At 45.0% G+C, this 19240-nt stretch overlaps 1 protein-coding gene across 9 annotated transcripts in view; it reads left to right on the top strand.

Annotated features, from left to right (window-relative positions):
- The window catches only part of AGAP1 (ArfGAP with GTPase domain, ankyrin repeat and PH domain 1), a 642705-nt gene that overhangs the window by 311476 nt on the left and 311989 nt on the right, over positions 1–19240 (top strand). For all 9 annotated transcript variants that reach the window (XM_032753655.2, XM_032753653.2, XM_032753651.2 and 6 more), the window contains one exon: positions 4218–4310. In XM_032753655.2, the coding sequence (XP_032609546.1) occupies positions 4218–4310 (93 nt within the window). The remainder of the gene's footprint in view (positions 1–4217; positions 4311–19240) is intronic.

The raw sequence follows: 19240 nt of genomic DNA, 5'->3' as shown, positions 1-19240 counted from the left end.
TGATGGTTGTGGTTGTGATGGTTGTTATGGTGGTGATGGTTGTGATGATGGTGATGGTTGTGATCGTGATGATGATGGTTGTGGTGGTGATGATGGTCGTGGTGGTGGTTGTGATGGTGATGATGGTTGTGGTGATGGTGATGATGGTTGTGGTGATGGTGATGATGATGGTTGTGGTGGTAGTGGTGGTGGTGGTGATGATGCATGCAGTGTAGTCTTAAGTTGAAGTTCCTGGAAATAGTAACTCCACTAGATGTCAGTGTCATCCAAGGAACAAAAAGAAGGCAAATTAATTTTGAAATCATAGCAATTAAAAAATTAAATTTTTATCATGACCAGTTTTCTTCTATTTTGAAATATGTAAAATTGAATAGACTCTTCATCCCTGGCAGTTGTTGGTGATTATAGGCATAAACTGTCAAAATGTGTATTTATTTGGAAGTGTCTAGTCGGAAGACAGATGCATGATATGCAGACAATGTTAGTGAATAAAGATTCGTGCAGACTGGGATTGTAACACCCAGCTGAAGGGGCACTATCCACCTTATTTATTAGAACATCATAAAGAGGCCATAGTTAATTAAGTAGTACATGTATCGTTTTTTCTGATACCATTCTTACACATTTTATAAAGTAGACTGTAATGTGCTGCTCTGGGCTAACATTTTGTGCTCCCAGATGTTTGTTTGCATATATTCATATACAATTTTTAAACAAAAATAAATGACTTTTTTATAAAATAGTACAAACAAAATCTCTGTAATAGTCCAAATTATATGTTACATTTGCAGTAGGAATTCTACTTTACTAATCAAACACTAAGTTATATTTTATTTCACTTATTTCTTTGGGGGAAAAAAAACAAACATTTAAAGACTGTATCCATTTAATCCCTACTTTGGCAATATGGGTTCTTAGAGCAATTAATTTGGTTTAGCGGCCCTAGTTTACATGTGGTTAAAATGTTTTATTAGAAAAATTTTTCAAACATACAGAAATAAAAAATATATGTGTACTCACCACACACTTCGCAAATACAAGCCCTTTTCTGCTACGCTGCTACTGCAAGAAATAAGCAAATCCTAAGTAAAAGTTGCAGCCCCTTCTATGTGCCTCCAGAACACATTTCTCCTGCCTGTCTGCCCAGGGATCAGCATTAACCTGAATTTGGTCTATATTATCTGTGTCCATGCTGTAAACTTGTTCTAATGTGAGTCTTGAAATTACACATTACATGGCTTTGTCCATTTTCAAGCTTTATAATAACGATGTCATTTATGTGATATTTTTTAAAAGCTTACCATATAATGTTGATAACATTAAACAGAGCCAAGTGTACCCAGGAACCAAAGATTGTGAATATACATTGCCCAGCTCAGAAACTTGCCATAAAAAAATAAGGCAGCAAAATTCATAGCGTGAATAGAACTGTTTCAATGGCATTTATTTGTTTTTGCAGAGGAGCTCCTGGGTACCTCCCGTAGTGGGTTCCAGCAGCCATTGACTTAGCCACTGGTTGAAAGGGGGAAAACGGGCTTCTCTTTGATACGGAGGGCTCTTGGCAATGATACGCTTGTTCCTGTAGGCAGGTAGTTAGTTGATGGGGGTGTCCTTCATGGCTTCTCTCACCACGGCAGGGGAAGTTAAACATTTTTGTAAAGAAGCAGGTGATAATTGGATTACCTTAACCTTTCTTTCCTCTGCATTGAGTGTTTGTTGGAGGCTAAGCAGTTACTATGGTGGCTTGCTGTGTGTTGACTTTAAATCTGCAGCCCTTCTGGGATGGGTGTGATCTGCTGTTGTTACATTTCTGGCAGTGTGCAGCAGGCTGTATGCAGGGCAGGGTCACTCCTGGCAGACGCCATGGTTGCTGAGGGCTGCCTGGTGTCTGATGATTCCTCAGAGCCATTCCAGCATCACAGAAGGATGTGCCATTAGTGATGAAGTCTCCCAAGTTGGCAGAGAAAGGAAACCTTACTGGGAATTTGTATATGCTGGGGTGTCTATGTCCATTGGATTTGATTTAGTCTGGTTGTTGGATTTCAATTTTATGGATACAGCCTGATGTAGACAAAGTAATTGTGGGGCTAAGGTACAGCAAACTCTTTTGCCTGACATCTTGCCACTGTTCTTTCCCGAAATTTTAGTTTTTTGACTGTCTCCAGCAAATTGTTAAAGTTGTCAGGAAATTTTTGTTTTATTTTTCCAATGAAGTCTTACTGAAGTTTCAGTCTCTTTTATCTCAGAGTGTGTGATCAGATATTGAGTTTAGTTGTTCACAGTTCATATTCTAAGGTGTTTACAGCAGGGCATTGAGCTATTTCTTCCCATTTCAAGTGGAATCTGAAATTCTGCTCTGAGAATGGAGTGGCTGGGGGGACAGATGTGCTGCCTTGAGGAAGATGTTAATTTTTTTGTTTGTTTTGTTAATTATTCTGGTTAATAGAGAATAATGAAGATGGATTTCCAAATTTAGAAATTTAGAATATGTAAAATTCCCAAAGTACTCTTAAATATCTTCGTTAATTAAAAAAAAAAATTTTAATGTTATCACTGTGTGCTTTGAAATTTATTTTAAAACTAGGAACCTCAAGAAGCCAGCTTTTCTCATCAATTGAGATGTGGAGAAAAGAATTTAAGGCTATTGTGTAGCTCTTAGTATACATTATTAAGAATGAATTAAAAAGAAAAATGAGCCCTTGACAAAGAATTGATAAATATCTCTATTTTCCTTCTAGCCCAAAGGGTTAACCTTACGTTTTATATTCTTCTGCAACTTCATATTTGTTGCTTGATTTATTCCCTGTCATCTCATTCTAGGCATCCACCAACCTAAGGGGGAAACAGGTGCACAGTGCGTGGCACGTAGTAGGTGTTCAATAAACATCAGCTCTTATCACCATCTGAGAAGCATGTTTCCTAATGAGCACAGCTGCCCAGGAGAGTAGCACCCTTTGAAGTGCTAGATCTGAGTTTCTATCATGGGAACTGTCCTCCTTGTCCTCCTCCTTAATTTGGTAGCAGCCTCTTCTGGAATCCTAAATGTGTCCCATCAGCCCTTGTTTGTATTATGACCCATGACATTGCCCCTTTTAATATGTATGTTTTTTAAATCAGCTGTTCCATCTCACATCCCTTTGAACCTGGATTCCATTAGCTTTTCATTGTAGCAGTGGACACCACAAAGTCTGTTCATTTCATATATCATCTCAGATTTGAAAAGCACATGAAAATGTTTCTCCATTTTCAATATTGCGTGAGTAATGTTCCCATTGAAAAGTAATGGAGTGAAGTTGTCACTTGTCAGCACAGTTATTAAGGAGGACGAGTCTCCGATCTTTCTCTCATAATAAAATAAATCTGTCAGAAAATCATTGTGCTCACACTTTCTCATGCCACGAGAGAGGAGACTGAAACGATGGAGCTCATTCAGTTTTACCCAAGTCAAGGTGCGCTTTTGGTTGGGGCTTCCCTGGGTTAAAGGTCGCCACCCTTCCTGCCTGGTGCCAGCCACTCCTTGTCCGCAGCACGTCAGCAGTGCATCGGAGATAATTGACTCAGGACCTTGTCAAATAAAACTGTTCATTATTTCCCAAATACTGACCTTTTGTCCAAAGGCGATTTTCAGGTTTTTTTTTTTTTCCCTTCGTTATTTTTTGTGGTATTGTCCACTAGCTTAACTTCGAATTTGCCATTTTCCAACCATCCAGAAGCAATAAACGGAAAATGTTAACAGCACCTTGATACTAATCAAGGGTGGGCCGTTAAATGGCACAGCTGACTAGTTAACAGAATTTTTAAATCATTCAAACATTAATTAAATACGTATGTTTATGTAGTAGATTTTCCAAATAAACATTGAACAGCCCCTTTTTTTCTCGGCTGTGTGAACTGCAGCTTTCGAATGCGTTTTTCTGTTGGGCGTTACTTTCCTATATGGCCCATTGGTTTCTAGTAATTGAATTTTGAACTTTTTAAAAAAGAAAAGATAATTTTGTGGTGGAAAAGTCAGGGAAAGTTCAGACGATTCTCTTTAAAAATGATGAGTCAGTGGAGATGAACTACCGAGCCGTCTGCTTGTCGGACGTGTCTGTGCGCACACATAGATCGCGCATGTTTTCTAAATGTGTATTGGCAGGAATTCTGCAAACAGGGGCAGAGCCCCGTCTGTGAACCGCAGCCCTTACCCAGATGCCAACTTTCCTTTTGCTTTGCAGTCTCGGAAAGGGAGCGACCCAGACAAAGAGAAGAAAGGCCTGGAGAGTCGTGCGGACAGCATCGGGAGCGGCCGAGCCATCCCAATTAAACAGGTGAGCAGCCTCCCCATCCTTCCCTCCCTGTCGCCGGAGACACACCTCGGGTCTTCCTGGAGATGATGCTGGCTCCCGCGCCAAGCTCTGTCTGATGTGCTCTGTTGATGAATGTAGAAGTCTCTCACTTGACATCAATTAGCAGAGTTCCTGTGTGTATTCAAATGGGATCATTAGAATGAGAAGAGGGAACGGAGACAACAGACCTAATGAAGTGCGGGCTGCCCGCCTGCATATGGAGTGCGTTTCCAGGCTGAGAGCCTTCAAAGGCTGCCTTTGTAGCGTGGCTTTGATTGGGCCGCGGGCCGCCGGGCAACAGGGGTAACTCAGATCGCCTACAAGAGCCCCTTGTGATCACAGGAACAGCCCGACGTGGCCCTAATTTGCTCTCACAGACGGACATCTGAACACTGTTTCAGGCTGGTTTGTAACAACGAGGCAATTAGTTGTGATAATCATAGCCGGTGTGTCAGCTGTGCGCTCTTGTTTGTAATTTGCTAATGAAGGAATTGTAACTTTGATTAGGTTCGGTTTCATTTAGACCTTATTATATAAAGGAACATTTACAGCTGTAATGTGGGGCCTTAATTAAACTTCCTCATTTACACAACAGGACTTGAATTCAACCATTTGTTTTGGCCTATGTTGCTAGCCTAGAACAGGGTTTCATTAGCCCAGAAACCGGATTCTAAATCACTTTATGTCTCCAATAAGAAAAAAAGACCCTGGAGTCCACGTGTGACGTAGATTGTGGTTTGATTTCCAAGGAGAATAAAAATAGAGTTCAACCCCACACAGCGGCTTCTGAAATGTCATCTTTTGGTTTGTTAAAGAAAGCCAATTGATTTAGAGTGCATCCTTCTTGAGCAAAAGCCTCTGTGGGCAGGAGAATGGCTCCGCCTCTCAGGCACAGGGCTTGTGACCGGTGTGCACCTCCGGTCCAGCTCACTGCTTTGCTCTCCTCTCTCCTGCGGGCATCTGCACAGCGTCACTAATCCCTTAGGAACTGTGTAGGCACTGGCTGCCCTTAAAAAGGGGAGAGTCTTTCCACACTTGGAGTTGGATTATTCTGGTGGTGCAGCTTTCGTCCATTTGAAGCAAATAGGAACGCAGCCTTAGAGAGGGGCCAGCCAGTGTCAGTGTGAAGATGTGGGAGAGGAAGGGGTTAAATAGGGCCACAGCATCTTGGGTGAGACCAGAGGAGGGAGTCCACAGAGTTTCCCAAGGAGCCCAAGAACTATTGCAAAAACCACACCTCTGCCTACAGCGTAACCGACCCTGCCCGGGAGCAAGCTTTCTCCCTTGCTCACAGGACACGCCTTTGCCAGGCAGAGAAGAATGAGGCCTGCAGGTCATCACCAAGGCCCTCATGCATCTATGTAAGACACACGATCATCTACTGGCCGCAAATATATGGATTGGCCCGGGGCACCTTTAGGAGAAATTCTCCTCCCTCCATATATTCAAAGACAACAACAACAGAACTTTCCACTTTGATGGTGGGTGGTGTTTTCACTGTAAAACACTTCAGAGGCCCATGCACATAGTTGCTTATTCTTTCTTGGTGCATTTATTTATAACCTAACTCTGCGTAAGCTAATTTTAATGTGTAATTTTTATGCCATTGATACCTTTTTCAACTGGAATTATAAAAATCATTCTTTTTCATAAACTGGTACCAAGACATTTCCTTTGGGGAATATTAAAACTTAATAATAGACTGTTTTCTTAATGCCTGTCTGTGGTTGATTTGGGTGGGAGCACTCACCAGCCTGGCTGGAGTCCCTCTGTGCGAGCCAGGCGGGCCCCCGGTATAATTGGAACCTTCATTCAATTTGTACCCTGCTCATCTGTGGAGGGGGCTAGCTTTGCAGGCTAGCTTTTCAATATGTGTGCAGATTGAAGTTGACCATCAAGCGTAAAATGAGTATTATCCAGTCCTTGGAAGCCTTTCGATTGTGAATGTTCAAAGTAATCTCGTTGAAATCTAAATCATGGTCTGATTTCCTGGTGACTCCTGGGCACAGGGAGCTCCTTGTCCCTCCTAATTGTCCCCCTCTTGCAGCCACAGATAGCTCCCTCCTCAAATCCAGACCTGTCTCAGCAGAGTCCCCTCCGTGGCCAGCTCTCCAGGCCTTGGGTGTCTCATCTGTAAAATGGGGAACTGGATGATATCTGAAGCCGTTGAAGCAGTTAGATGTGGAGGTTCCACAGAGAATTTTTAAATGTTAGCAAAACTGGATTTTTAAATTAATCATGTTCAGGGCACCCTTATCAAAGCCTCTCTGTGCATCGGGCGGATTGATGTGGGTTTGCAGACAGTTGTATCGATCTATCTCACATCCCTGTGTGTGCCCTTGTTTCTAAAGGAACATAGATCACTCCAGGTAGCCTGAATTCCTGACCCTCCTGGTGTGATGACTTCAGCGTGGAAATTAAATGAGAGGATTGCAGGGGATGGAGCCTGATGGCCATATTCTAGAAACTCAACCAAATTATTTGTTGAATAAATGAACAATTAAATGAGTGCTTATTATGTAAGTGCTGTTCATACGAGATCCCACTTAATCCTCGACATTGCCACAGTTATGGTAGCTGTGTTCTCCTTATTTTAAACACAGAGATAGGGAGGGCCCTATACCAGGCAGCTAGGAAGTAGGTCCAAGGATTCGGACCAGGCCTCTCTGCCCCTGTGTCTGCACTCTCTCCACTTTCCATTGATGAAAAGCCTTCAGAAAGCTTAGGAAGCAGAGTTACATGTTTTAAATTAAGTAAGTGAACCACGACCTGAGACAAAAATATCTTATGACTGTATAAAGAAACTTCCGAGACTGCCTGCAGCAACATGTTTCTCCAGGGATAACACAGCCCTGCTCAGCCATTCTCTGGCTGGGAGGCATCATTCCATTCCTGTCCTTACCGTGTTTGCCGCAAACATGTTCTCTGCTCTTGTCCCTAGCTGCAGAGAACTGTGTCTTAGTGCTCAGCCCATGTGAAAGACTCGGGTCTGCGTGATCGAAGCCTCACACACCAGCTCATGCACCTTTGCCTAATGGCAGAGGAATCGTTTTAGAACCTCAGCAACCTGCATGGAGTTGCTAATGCAGACTCTTCTTTCCCCCAACAGGAGTCTTGTAATGGATGGTTTAGGATCCAGGCAAGGCAGCCTTCAACACTCTCTGCAACCTCTAACCCCTGAATTTACAGATAGTACATGTCGCAGTGGCTTATGTTAACCCCCTTTCACTTCCATCTGATACCTCATTCGCTGTAAGCACCCAGGCTCCCCCCACCTCATTGTGGGAGCTCGAGCTCGCCGAATCATGATGGTCAATGACATTATCTCTTTCTTCTTTCTCCCAATTAAAGATTCCCCATCAAGAATATGACTTATTTTCTGGACTATAACTTCACTTCTTGCGGACCTGGGTCTACTTCTCCTTTGGTGTCCTTTCTGGGGTCTTGGAGGAGGTTGGTTCAGAGAGTTCGGTTTCTTTTTTTTTTTTTTTTTACTGATAAGATAAGGTCTATTTGAGTAAAAATTAAAAAGCAAAGCAAGAAAAAGAAAAGCCAGAGGCCCGGCTCAGCGGCGAGTGGGCTTGTCACGTATTAATTTTTCATTGCTGTGGAGAGTTGTACATACATAATCACTTGATTGCAGTGGGAGTTAGGGAGCTCCTATGGTGCCATTTGCATAAATCTTGTTAAGTCAATGGCAGTTAATGAAGTACAAATGAGCCCGGAGAAGGTGACATGCAAATCGTGGGTGGCAGATGGGAGGTCTGTTTGGGGGACGGCAGCTGTGTGCTCTCCTTTCTTTCTTTCTCTTTAGCATTTTTTAATCTCTATATTTGAGTACAGATACACAGCCGTACGCCTTGGCCTCCTCCCTGCCCTTCGCAGAGCCCTGGCCAGAGAACCTGGCCATCCCCTCCTGCCTCTGATGTCCAGGCTGCAGAAACCGTTCAAGACTTGCCTTGCACTTGGTAGCGTACACTAGAAGGATTTGAATTTTTTGAAAATCACGCTTAGTTTATCTCATCGTGCTTACGCAATTGAAAGCATATTATTTTTACTTGGTGGGGACACACAGAACCTCCTCACTACACCTTTTGAGACTTTGTGTTGTCTCACGAGGTTTCAGAGAATAAAAAAGAATCGAAGATACCATCTTTGCCTTATCATGCTTCCATTTGGGAGTCTTTTCTTCCTTTTTCAGATAGGCCAACTGTATTTACCCATTATTCCCCATCCCTGGTTTGTGGTTGGACCATCAGGGGATTGGCATTCCTAGGGTTAGTCAGGAATGAGAAATATAGAAAGTGTGCGGGGCGTGCTCTGTACCTCAGGCCATGGGGACGACCCCTCCCTGTCATGCAGACCCCTCAGAGGGGCCGCCCCTGGCCTGGCCCAGCTTTGGCCAGGGTGTCTTGCGCTCGTGGTTTTGTGTTTAAGGATTTAAGTGCTAGCAGGACTCACAGAGAGCTCTTAGAGATTCATGGGAAAAACACTGCCTAGGACTTTCGGAAGTTTTGTGTTTATTTGATCAGCTGGCTGATGTTTTGAGAGAACCAGGTCTCTGCTTGCCTCGAAGAAAGGTAGGCAGAGAGGTGTACATCAAGAGGCAACAGCCCTGTTGACAGCTGCGGTGGTCATATGCTGGGGGTCCTTTTCTTGCAGGCCACCCACCCTGGTCCTTCCTCTGCGATGCCCGCCAAGGCACAGTTTCTCAGTTCTTTGGGCTGCAGGGGACCCTCCATCGGGCAGGCTCCCTTTTGTGATGCTCAGTGGATGCACCAAAGGAACAACATCTCTCAAAAAAACTTTTTTTTTTTAAGTCTTCATTTTGACCTTGAACCCTGATGTCATGGCCACCTCCAGGGAGTCAGCCATGAGAGCAGTCGTTTTCCAGCAGCCATCTGAAGCCGCGGGAAAAGCCTTCCCAAGCTGTCAGAGGAAGAGCCTGCCTGCCCGGGGCAAGCCCGCCGCACCCGCCATCGGGCCTGTGAACTGTTTTGAAGCTGTGCGTGTTTTTGATTCTCAGTTGAGTAGAAAGAGGCAATTGTCAATTAAGTGAAAGGGACCTCTGGAGTTAATCCCCTCGTCCAGCCTGCCGCAGGCCACCGACCTGTGTTGTCTGGTACCTGGGATCAACACGAGGGGTGTATTGTGTGGCGTGGGCAGAATGAAAGCAGCCTAATGACGCCCGCGTTAACAGCTCCTGAAACTTTGACACTGGTCACAGCGAGTTGGTTGACTGCCTCGCCAGCGTCTGCTGCTTTCATGGAGGAAACAAATGTGAAGACCACGCTGAAACTTGATAGAGATCGGAAGAGATGGAGAGGAACGGCAGTGCCCTTCCTTCAGGGTGGTGGAGAGAGGAGCTCCACAGGCCTGCGGCCTCTCTGCATAGGCAGAGGTTTACAGGAGGACGGCTCACGTTTATTAAGCCCCACCACTGAGGAACCAAGGTGAGCGAGAGGCTTGCCAAGCGTACGATGCCCACCCACATGGCAAATCAGCTCTGCCTGGGCATCGGGCCCATTTTGCTCCCCAGAAGCAGATAATTTACAGAGTGAACTTCCGTGCCCTGCAAGCTAATTGACCTCACTTGGGTGAACAACTCCCTGAGAGTCTTATATTCAGCCCGGTTCACAACAGACCCGGCCCAGTTACAATGATTAATGTAATAGCCAGGCAGGTGTATCAGTGCTTTTACTTTGACTCCTCAAATCTCATACTGTCATTGCCAGAACAGTCCAGAATATCTGGAGGCCTACACATGAAATGACAGTCATCCGTCTTTGAGTATATCGGGCACACCCTCCCCTACATCCCCGCCCTTTTGGCAACGTTGGTGGGTGACAATATGTTCCTCACAAGATGCGCAGAATGTTTATTTGGAATTACTTTAGCCAAAGCACAAACTCCATCATTTATACACAAATCTGCAAAGCAATCGAAAAGAATACTTCCCTTGGTCATGAGGGCTGCATGAGGGTGATAGGAAGTAGTGTAGCCCTAGGTGCTTCATACACGACCAAATGCCAGGCTAACAGAATGGCATTTCCAAGAACGGAAGTTAGTTTTAAGACTCAGTGTGTCCTCTGTGTATCCATTATCCAGAGCTGGTGAAACAAGAAAAGTTCCTTTATCTCCGTCGCAGGGCATGTGATGGGCTGTGGCTCACTCTTCGGTGTCCTGCAGCTCAGACCCCTAGGGGGGCAGGCAGACAGGCGGATTGTCGGGAGCGTGGGCTCCGATCCCACAGCATGGTCTAGGGCTGGGCGTTCACAGCTCCTGAAGCCCCAGCGGGCGTGTGTTACAGTGTGCTTTTCGGTTTGGGTGTCCACAGGCAGCCTGTGATCATCAGCTCAATTAGTCCCTCTGCCTTATTGCAAGGACAGAGAGTTTTTCTGTATCCCAGGGTTCTTGCCTTAGTGTACTGGAAGATTGGATCACACTTCAGCTTGGAGAATGAGTGCAAGGTTTTACTGAGTGGTGCCAGTAGTTCTCAGCAGATGGATGGGAGCCAGAAGGGGGATGGAGTGGGAAGGTGGTCTTCCCCTGGAGTTGGGCCACTCAGTGGCCGGACTCTCCTCCTGCCGCCCCCGGCTGAATTCCACGTCATCCACATCGTTCTGCCATTGGTAGCCTGCCAGAGTCTGTGGGTGTGTTCTTTTGCTGGTGTGCTCCTCTTGACGCCCAGCCACTTGTGTGTGTGCCCACTAGGGTCTCAGGGTTTTTATGGGCACAGGATGGGGGGAGCGGCAGGCCAGGGTGGTCTTGGAAAATGCAACGTTTCGGCGCAAAAACTGGAATGCCTGTCCTCACCTAGGTCTGTGGGCACAGGCCTGAGGGTGGAGCTCTCGCCAGGGAGCCTGCCCTTCTCTACCCAGCACTTCCCTGCCTGCCTCCCATTTCACCGGGATAATATCTAAGTGATTTGTTTCAGCAAAATAGTGCTTATTTTCTTAAACAGTGGTGGTGAAATCCAATTCCCCATGAGCTCAGAAATACAAACTTTCCCACAAGTAGAGGAAAGATTCTCAAAGTTAATGTTGCCAGAACTTTTTTTGTCTTGATAAATCAATAAGATACTTATTTCTGAAATTATTTTTTATCAGATTTGATCAACTAGTAACAATTGTGCACTGGTCCTTGTGTGACATGCCCTGGGTCCTCTGCTAGGGCTGGAGGAGGCAGAAGGTGACTGCAGCCCCCAGGCTCAGCTCAGGTGTGTACTGACGATCCCATCCCATGACCCCCAATGCAAGTGGTTGGGTGTCACGCCAAGGAATGGTGAATTCTACTGAGTTAGACAGGAGAGGGTGAGGGAAGGACAGGGAAGTGGAGGTGGGGACAATCCCACTGGACTGGGACATACAAGTAGGTGGTGGCAGAACAGGAGGGAGGCGGAGAGCAGAGCTGTAGATGGACGGGTTCAAGAGGAAGTGGGGAGGAGGGTCCTAAAGGCCCAAGGTGTCTGCTTGCCTGCCAAGGACCTTGGCTACTCTGCAGAGGAGGGTTGATTTCCCCGTATTATTCGTAGGAGCAGTGGTGTCGGGGGTTAGAGACTCATGGCCGCACAGAGTGGATCTCCCTCCCCTTCTTACTCTGTCCCCATAGGGTTTGAGATGATGGGGATTCTGTTGTACCAGAGTATTGGCGGTAACCACTTTTCTGAGTGCCCTGTGCTAGAGCTTTCTACTGCTGTCTCCCTTACCTAGGAAGTGCCGCGCTTCCCTTTCCCATATGTGAACATTAAGTCTTGGGGAGACAGTGGAGCGTGCCTGGCAGCCCCACACAGCGCATGAGTCCCCAGGGCTGCCATAATGAAATCCTGCAGCCTGGGCGGCTTAAACAGCACAAGTTGATCTCTCGGTTCTAGAGGCTGGAGGTCCAAGACAAGGCCCAGCAGAGCCCGTTTCTGGAGAGACCTTTCCTTGGCTTGAGCCTGTTGCCTTCTTGCTGTGTCCTCCCATGGCCTGGATGACATGTCCACAAGCCTGGTGTCTCTTTTTCTTATAATGATGCTAGTCCCATTGAATCAGGGCCCCATCTGTACGACATCATTTAACCTTGTCTCCAAATACAGTCCCACTGCGGGTGAGGGCTTCAACATGCAAATTTTGGGGGGACATATTTCATCCTGTAACACACAGCTGGGTAGTAGCAGAGCTGGGACGGGAGCTGCGCTCTGTGTGACCGAGGGCCATCTGCCACGTTCTTTCCATCTGGAATGTCCTAGCTTAGACCTTCCTGGTCACATAAGGTAAGGCCACTTGATTTCTAACCAACATATTTGAGAATGAAAAAGAAAAACTTATTTTAAGAGGCCGCATGCATTAGATAGGAAACATACGAGACTCCAAGTACTCCGACTTGGGGGTTTCCATTGAAACTTTCCTAAGTTGTGGTAAACTATTGTCATTTGAAATAAGACTGTTGCTGGAACGAACCCTTATACCAGGTGCGTAGCTCTCACTCTGTGCAGTGCGTTTTATAGCTGTTAAGGCCTTTCAGTCCTGTCCATGGGAGACCTCCTTCAGGCTGGTTTCGAAAACCAAAGCTCCCTTGCTTTGCAGAGGCAGCTCCTCAGGGCTGCGGGTAAATGTTGGACCTGCAGCTGGGGATGTTCAGGAAGAGCCTGTGGATTGAGCAGGTGCCCACTGTCCATCAGTTGTGTCACTGGTTGCTTTGACAGTGGCTGTGGTGTTTTGTGTTTTAGTTAATTTCTCCCAGGTATAAAAGATGGCTGTATACTCACTTCATTACTGAAAGAAAGATACAGCTGGGCACAGTGGCTCACACTAGTAATCCCAGCACTTTGGGAGGCCTAGGTGGGTGGATCACAAGGTCAGGAGATCGAGACCATCCTGACTAACATGGTGAAACCGCTGTCTCTACTAAAAATACAAAAAATTAGCCAGGCATGGTGGCAGGTGCCTGTAGTCCCAGCTACTCGGGAGGCTGAGGCAGGAGAATCGCATGAACCCAGGAGGCGGAGGTTGCAGCGAGCTAAGATCGCACCACTGCACTCCAGCCTGGGTGACAGAGTGAGACTCCGTCTCAAAAACAAAAAAAAAAAAAAAGGAAAGAAAGATAGAGCAGGAGTGCAGAGACCCCAGGTCAGACTTAGGAGGCCTTTCACCTTAAAGGTTAAAATCTCCACACATGACAAGTAGCTATGACTACTTCCCACAGTCTTTGGCCATTTGCAAACACTATGTAGAAACAGATGTCTACCAGCTGGGTGTGGTGGCTCACGCCTGTCATCTCAGCACTTTGGGAGACCGAGGTGAGTGGATCACCTGAGGCCAGGAGTTCAAGACGAGCCTGGCCAACATATCAAAAACCCATCTCTACTAAAAATACGAAAATCAGCTACACGTGGTGGTGTGCACCTGTAGTCCTACCTACCTGGGAAGCCGAGGCCTGAGAATTGTTTGAACCCAGGAGACGCAGGTTGCAGTGAGCCAAGATCATGCTACTGGACTCCTTTTTTGATCTCCGTCTCAAAAAGAAGAAAAAAAAAAAAGGTATCTACCAAGACCAAGACTCCCGAGGAAGTCATATCATTCAAGTCTTATTTCAGTTTTGCAGTGTTTATTTAACAGTTCCTGACAGCAGACTCAGTTTCTCCTCGTGTAGGAACTTGGACTGTGGAATAGGACTTCTGCCAAGCTGAGTTTTGTCTTTTGCGAATAGAGAATTTGACAACCAAACAAGCACCTCTCCTGGCAGAGAGAATCACTGGCCGCCAGAATTTCATGTTTTGTTTAGAAACAGCAACCGTGGAACTTACGGCACTTGGCATGGCTCTTAGACCAGACATGTTTTCCCAGAAATGATCAGGAAAGCCCAGACTGTGCACTCTGTCCCAAGACTGTCACTGTGGCTCTCCCTCACACACCCCTTGATGACATGGTTCTGCTTGTTGCCTACTCCAGAGCCTTTGGCTCCACAAGTTCCAAAGAAGGTGGCGGCTTAAGAAGTCTTCACAGTCCTCTTTTGAGGCTTTTCAGGAAAGTCATCAGACAATGACATTTTTATCAGATAGTTTTGAGTAGCAAAAACACTTTTTCCTTTCCTGCATCTAAAAGTAAAAGAATTTACTTTTAACCGACTCACTGAAGGCCAAGTTTTGAAACCAAAAAACACTATTGCCTTGGTACCAAAGCTGACAGCTATAATTAAATATATAGGAATGTAAATATTATAAAGTAGGCGTAGAAGAGTTTGTTAGTTTCAGGTTGGGTGCGGTGCGTCATGCCTGTAATCCCAGCACTTTGGGAGGCCGAGGCAGGCAGATCACTTGAGGCCAGGAGTTCAAAACCAGCCTGGCCAACATGGTGAAACCCCATCTCTACCAAAAATAGAAAAATTAGCCGGGCATGGTGGCGCATGCCTGTAATTCCAACTACTCGGGAGCCTGAGGCAGGAGAATCGCTTGAACCCGGAAAGGGGAGGTTGCAGTGGGCTGAGATCACACCACTGCACTCCAGCCTGAGCAACAGAGTGAGACTCTGTTTCAAAAAAGAAAAAAAAGAGAAGAGTTTATTAGTTTGGGAAACATGTTCCTAGTTAGACATTGTCTATAAAATACCTAATACTATAGTTAATGTTTGCAGACTGGTGAAAACAGAAACATTTCAAAATACTATTAACATCTTAGGGCCGTCCCAAGTCTAGGCCTCCTAGTTCAATCCGATCTGCTCCCTGCAATATTTACTCCCTAACCTTTCCTTCTGCTTAAAAACGTATCAGAATCAACCACATTATTATTGTGTGAGACTTGTAATAAGAATGCTGGTAGTTACATGCCGAGTACATATTGTACATTACATTGGATGCTTCATCATAGGACCTCATTTAATCCTCCACCCACCTAAGATACAACTTGCTACTCTGTTCTAGACGAAGAGTTTGAGGTTCGGGGTTGTTAAGGTATGAGACCGATGTTACGTAGCTCCACGTGAGTGGAAGACCTGGGATTCAAATCCAGGAGTCCTCTCTGAAACATTCTAGAAAAGCCTGTGCTGTTGCATCTGCTTCTCGCCCGCCCCCCCATGCCGCCTGTGCTCACCATGACTGTCTTTTTTTTTTTTGAGACGGAGTCTCACTCTGTCACCCAGGCTGGAGTGCAATGGCATGATCTCAGCTCACTGCAACCTCTGTCTCCCGGATTCAAGCTATTCTCCTGCCTCAGCCTCCCGGGTAGCTGGGATTACAGGCATGGGCCACCATGCCCAGCTACGTTTTGTATTTTTAGTAGAGACAGGGTTTCACCATGTTAGTCAGGCTGGTCTCCAACTCCTGACCTCAAGCAATTCTCCTCCCTCATCCTCCTAAGTAGCTGGGATTACAGGCACGCGCCACCACGCCTCACTAAGTTTTGTATTTTTAGTAGAGATGGGGTTTCACCATGTTAGTCAGGCTGTTCTCGAACTCCTGACCTCAGGTGGTCCTGCCTCGGCCTCCCAAAGTGCTGGGATTACAGGCGTGAGCCACCACGCCCGGCCCATGGCCATCTTTTCTTTGAGATCAAGCATCAAGTACACAGTGTACTTTCCTGGTGGAGCACCAGCAAGGCAGGCTGTTTTATGCGGGGCTGTCCTGGAGAGTCTGTGCTGTCTGGCACCTGGATCAGGATCAGATGAGGTCCTTGAGCTCCAGTGTTCATCGGAGTCCCTGTGGGCCCAGAGGTTGCCTGAGTAGGTCAGAATCGAGTATCAGGAAATTGTATTTCTTTCTTTTTTTTTTGGAGACAGAGTCTACTCTGACACCCAGGCTGAAATAAAATGGTGCGATCTTGGCTCACTGCAACCTCTGCCTCCCATGTTGAATTGATCCTGATAACAACCTCCCAAGTAGTTGGGACTATAAGTGCACACCACCATACCTGGCTAATTTTTTGTATTTTTAATAGAGATAGGGTTTTGCCATGTTGCCCAGGCTGGTCTCAAACTCCTGAGCTCAGGCAGTCCACCCACTTCCGCCTCCCAGAGTGCTGGGATTACAGGCGTGAGCCACTGCGCCTGGCAGGAAATTGTATTTCTGTGTTCTCAAGTGATGCTGATGCTGCTAATCCAGGAGCCATACTTTGAGATCCCCTTTCTAGGCACATGGAGTCACTTAGGGCATCTTTCCTTTCCCGCCTCACAAATAGATGACTCTTAACTTTGGTTGATACCAGCCCCTTTAATCTGTGCTGGTGAAAATCTTCTAGCCATGAGGCCCGTGTCAGATGCCGTCTGTTCCAGGAAAACCAATGAGATGTGTTCTCTTTCCTCTTCTCTCCTCCGATGCCCGTCCAGTCTTGGGATCTTGCTGTCTATCTTCCCTGTTCATAGCTGTGTGCATCCTTCACGTCTCCTTTCCCACATGCTTCCTGGTGGTGCACACTCCGAGACATGTTCTTTCTCCTGCATTGTTTACACAGCGGGGAGGGTATTTGGTAGGCAGGTTGCTGGTGCTAGTAATACTAGGTAGCACAGGTTAATTGTGTAAAATGGCTTTTTTTTTTTTGAGATGAAGTTTCACTCTTGTTGCCCAGGCTGGAGTGCAATGGCGTGATCTCAGCTCACCACAACCTCCGCCTCCCGGGTTCAAGTGATTCTTTGGCCTCAGCCTCCCAGGTAGCTGAGATTACAGGCATGCACCACCATGCCCAGGTAATTTTGTATTTTTAGTAGAGATGAGGTTTCTCCATGTTCAGGCTGGTCTTCAACTCCCAACCTCAGGTGATCTGCCTGCCTCGGCCTCCCAAAATACTGGGATTACAGCCACCATGCCTGGCTAAAATGTCTTTTCTTCACCAAAACAGATTTTGTTTGTTTAAAGTAATATGTTACATTGGAGAAGTTGCAGTATTCATTAAATTGTATTTTCAGGAACATTATAATTTTTAAGTCAACATTCTTCAACTTTTATGTATCTGAGATAGTATATTTAGGTTACACAAAAGTGGTCACATTTTTTTTAATCTGCAAAGAATAAAGCTTTTGCCAGTGACCCAAAATAATTTCAGAAAACTGGTTTCTTGTACAACTTTTCTACTTTTGAGTATTTATACAGAAGAAAATTTGTTTAAATAAATGTCTTCACATACATAATTTTGTTTATAAGGAATTCTTTAAGATTAAACCCACAAATTTTAGTAACACCGAACTGTTTTTGTAATTGCCAAGTTTTTACCATATTGTTCAGTCTCTGTCAGCCACAGCCTCTGTGGTTTCATTCGTGCTAGAAACAAGAATGTTTATATTTTTAGTGTATGTAAAAATTAATTTTATGCAAATATATAAAACAGCTACACAGAAATACTAGTGGAGGCACGAGTAATGTGCCAAGTAATGAGGAGGCAATGAGGAGCCATGAGAAGCAGAGAGCTCTGGTTGGGTGTGTTGGCCTTCCTTTGCTCATATCTGAAGTGTTGGAGATTTAAGACAATATGAAATCATTGTATACTAAAACCTATCACTAACAAAGAATGATAAAATCCTACTCTAAGAAAAATAAGGAGGACCAGAGTTGTGGAAATACTGCTATAGTCCTGAAACTTGACCCAGTCCTCTGAAGGGCAATCTAACAGTCATACATGATGGACATAAGAAATTTGATTCACTTTGTCCCAGTGATCTGTCTTCTAGAAGTTTATCCTCAAGGGAATAATTCATTAGGAGAAAGGGAAAAAAACCTTTAGTGTAAAACAGTGTGCATAGCAGTTATTTATAATATTAAAATTCTGGGAGCTTCAAATTTTCAACAAGCAAGAAGTTAAATTGGTAATTGCTAACTGAATAGTACCAGGATGTACAGCCATTAAAATGGCCAATTTGAATACTCTTTAGGGATAAGTGAAAGCATAAAACTGTATATAATAATTGGAACATGAAAATATGTATACATGTGGCTTTAAATTGGATGAATAGGAACGCAGTAACAAGTGAATTGGTGTAGGTTTAAAGCAGAACTTTCAATTTTTTTTTTTTTCTTTTTTTGAGACGGAGTCTCACTCTGTCACCCAGGCTGGAGTGCAGTGGCGCGATCTTCGCTCACTGCAAGCTCCGCCTTCCAGGTTCATGCCATTCTCCTGCCTCAGCCTCCCAAGTAGCTGGGACTACAGGGAACTTTAAAAATTTTAACTTCTTGTTTTGAAATAATTTTAGATTTGAAGAAAATTTGCAAAAAATAATACAGAGAACCCATATACCCTTCACCCAGCTTCCTTCACTGTGGACATTTTTATATAACTAGTACAGCTATAAAAACCAGGAAATTAGTATTGGTAAGGTACTAGTTACTTACCTATAGGCCTTCTTCACATTTTACCAGTTTTTCCTGAAATGTTCTTTTTTATCTCAGGATCCAATCCAGGATCCCTCCTTTCACTTAATTGCTTTATTTACTTTGCCACTTCCACCCTGAGAAAATTCCTCAGTCTTTCTTATGTCCATGACCTTGACAGTATTTTCGGAATATTGATCAGTTACTTTGTAGAAAGCCCTTTAATTTGGATTGCCGGATGTCATCTCCTGAATCGATAGAAGGTCTACATTTCTGGCAGGAAAACCACAGAAGCCTTGCACCCTTCCTGGTGCTCTCTACCGGAGGCACCTGACAGCCACCTGTCTTATTCCTGGGGACATTGACCTTGGTCATTTGGACAAGGCAAGACCTATTGGATTTCTCCCTTGAGTTCTTATTTTTCCATTTGATAAAGATAGGGATGAATGTCTTGGGGGAGATACTTTGAGGCTGTGCTGATCATTTTTAGTGATAGACATTGTACTCAATAATAAGTAGGCTTTATAAAATGAAAACTATTTTCTTCTGATAAATGTGTACAGTCTTAAATAAAATTTAAAGTGCTTTTTTAATTCCTCCTGTATTGGAGGGAAGGAGTAAATGAGGATGATTTTGAA

The sequence above is a fragment of the Hylobates moloch genome, unplaced genomic scaffold (genome assembly GCF_009828535.3).
Source record: "Hylobates moloch isolate HMO894 unplaced genomic scaffold, HMol_V3 SCAFFOLD_1, whole genome shotgun sequence".
Taxonomy (NCBI): Eukaryota; Metazoa; Chordata; class Mammalia; order Primates; family Hylobatidae; genus Hylobates; species Hylobates moloch.
Note: the sequence above shows the minus strand (reverse complement) of the source record. Positions and strands in the feature narration are given on the sequence as shown.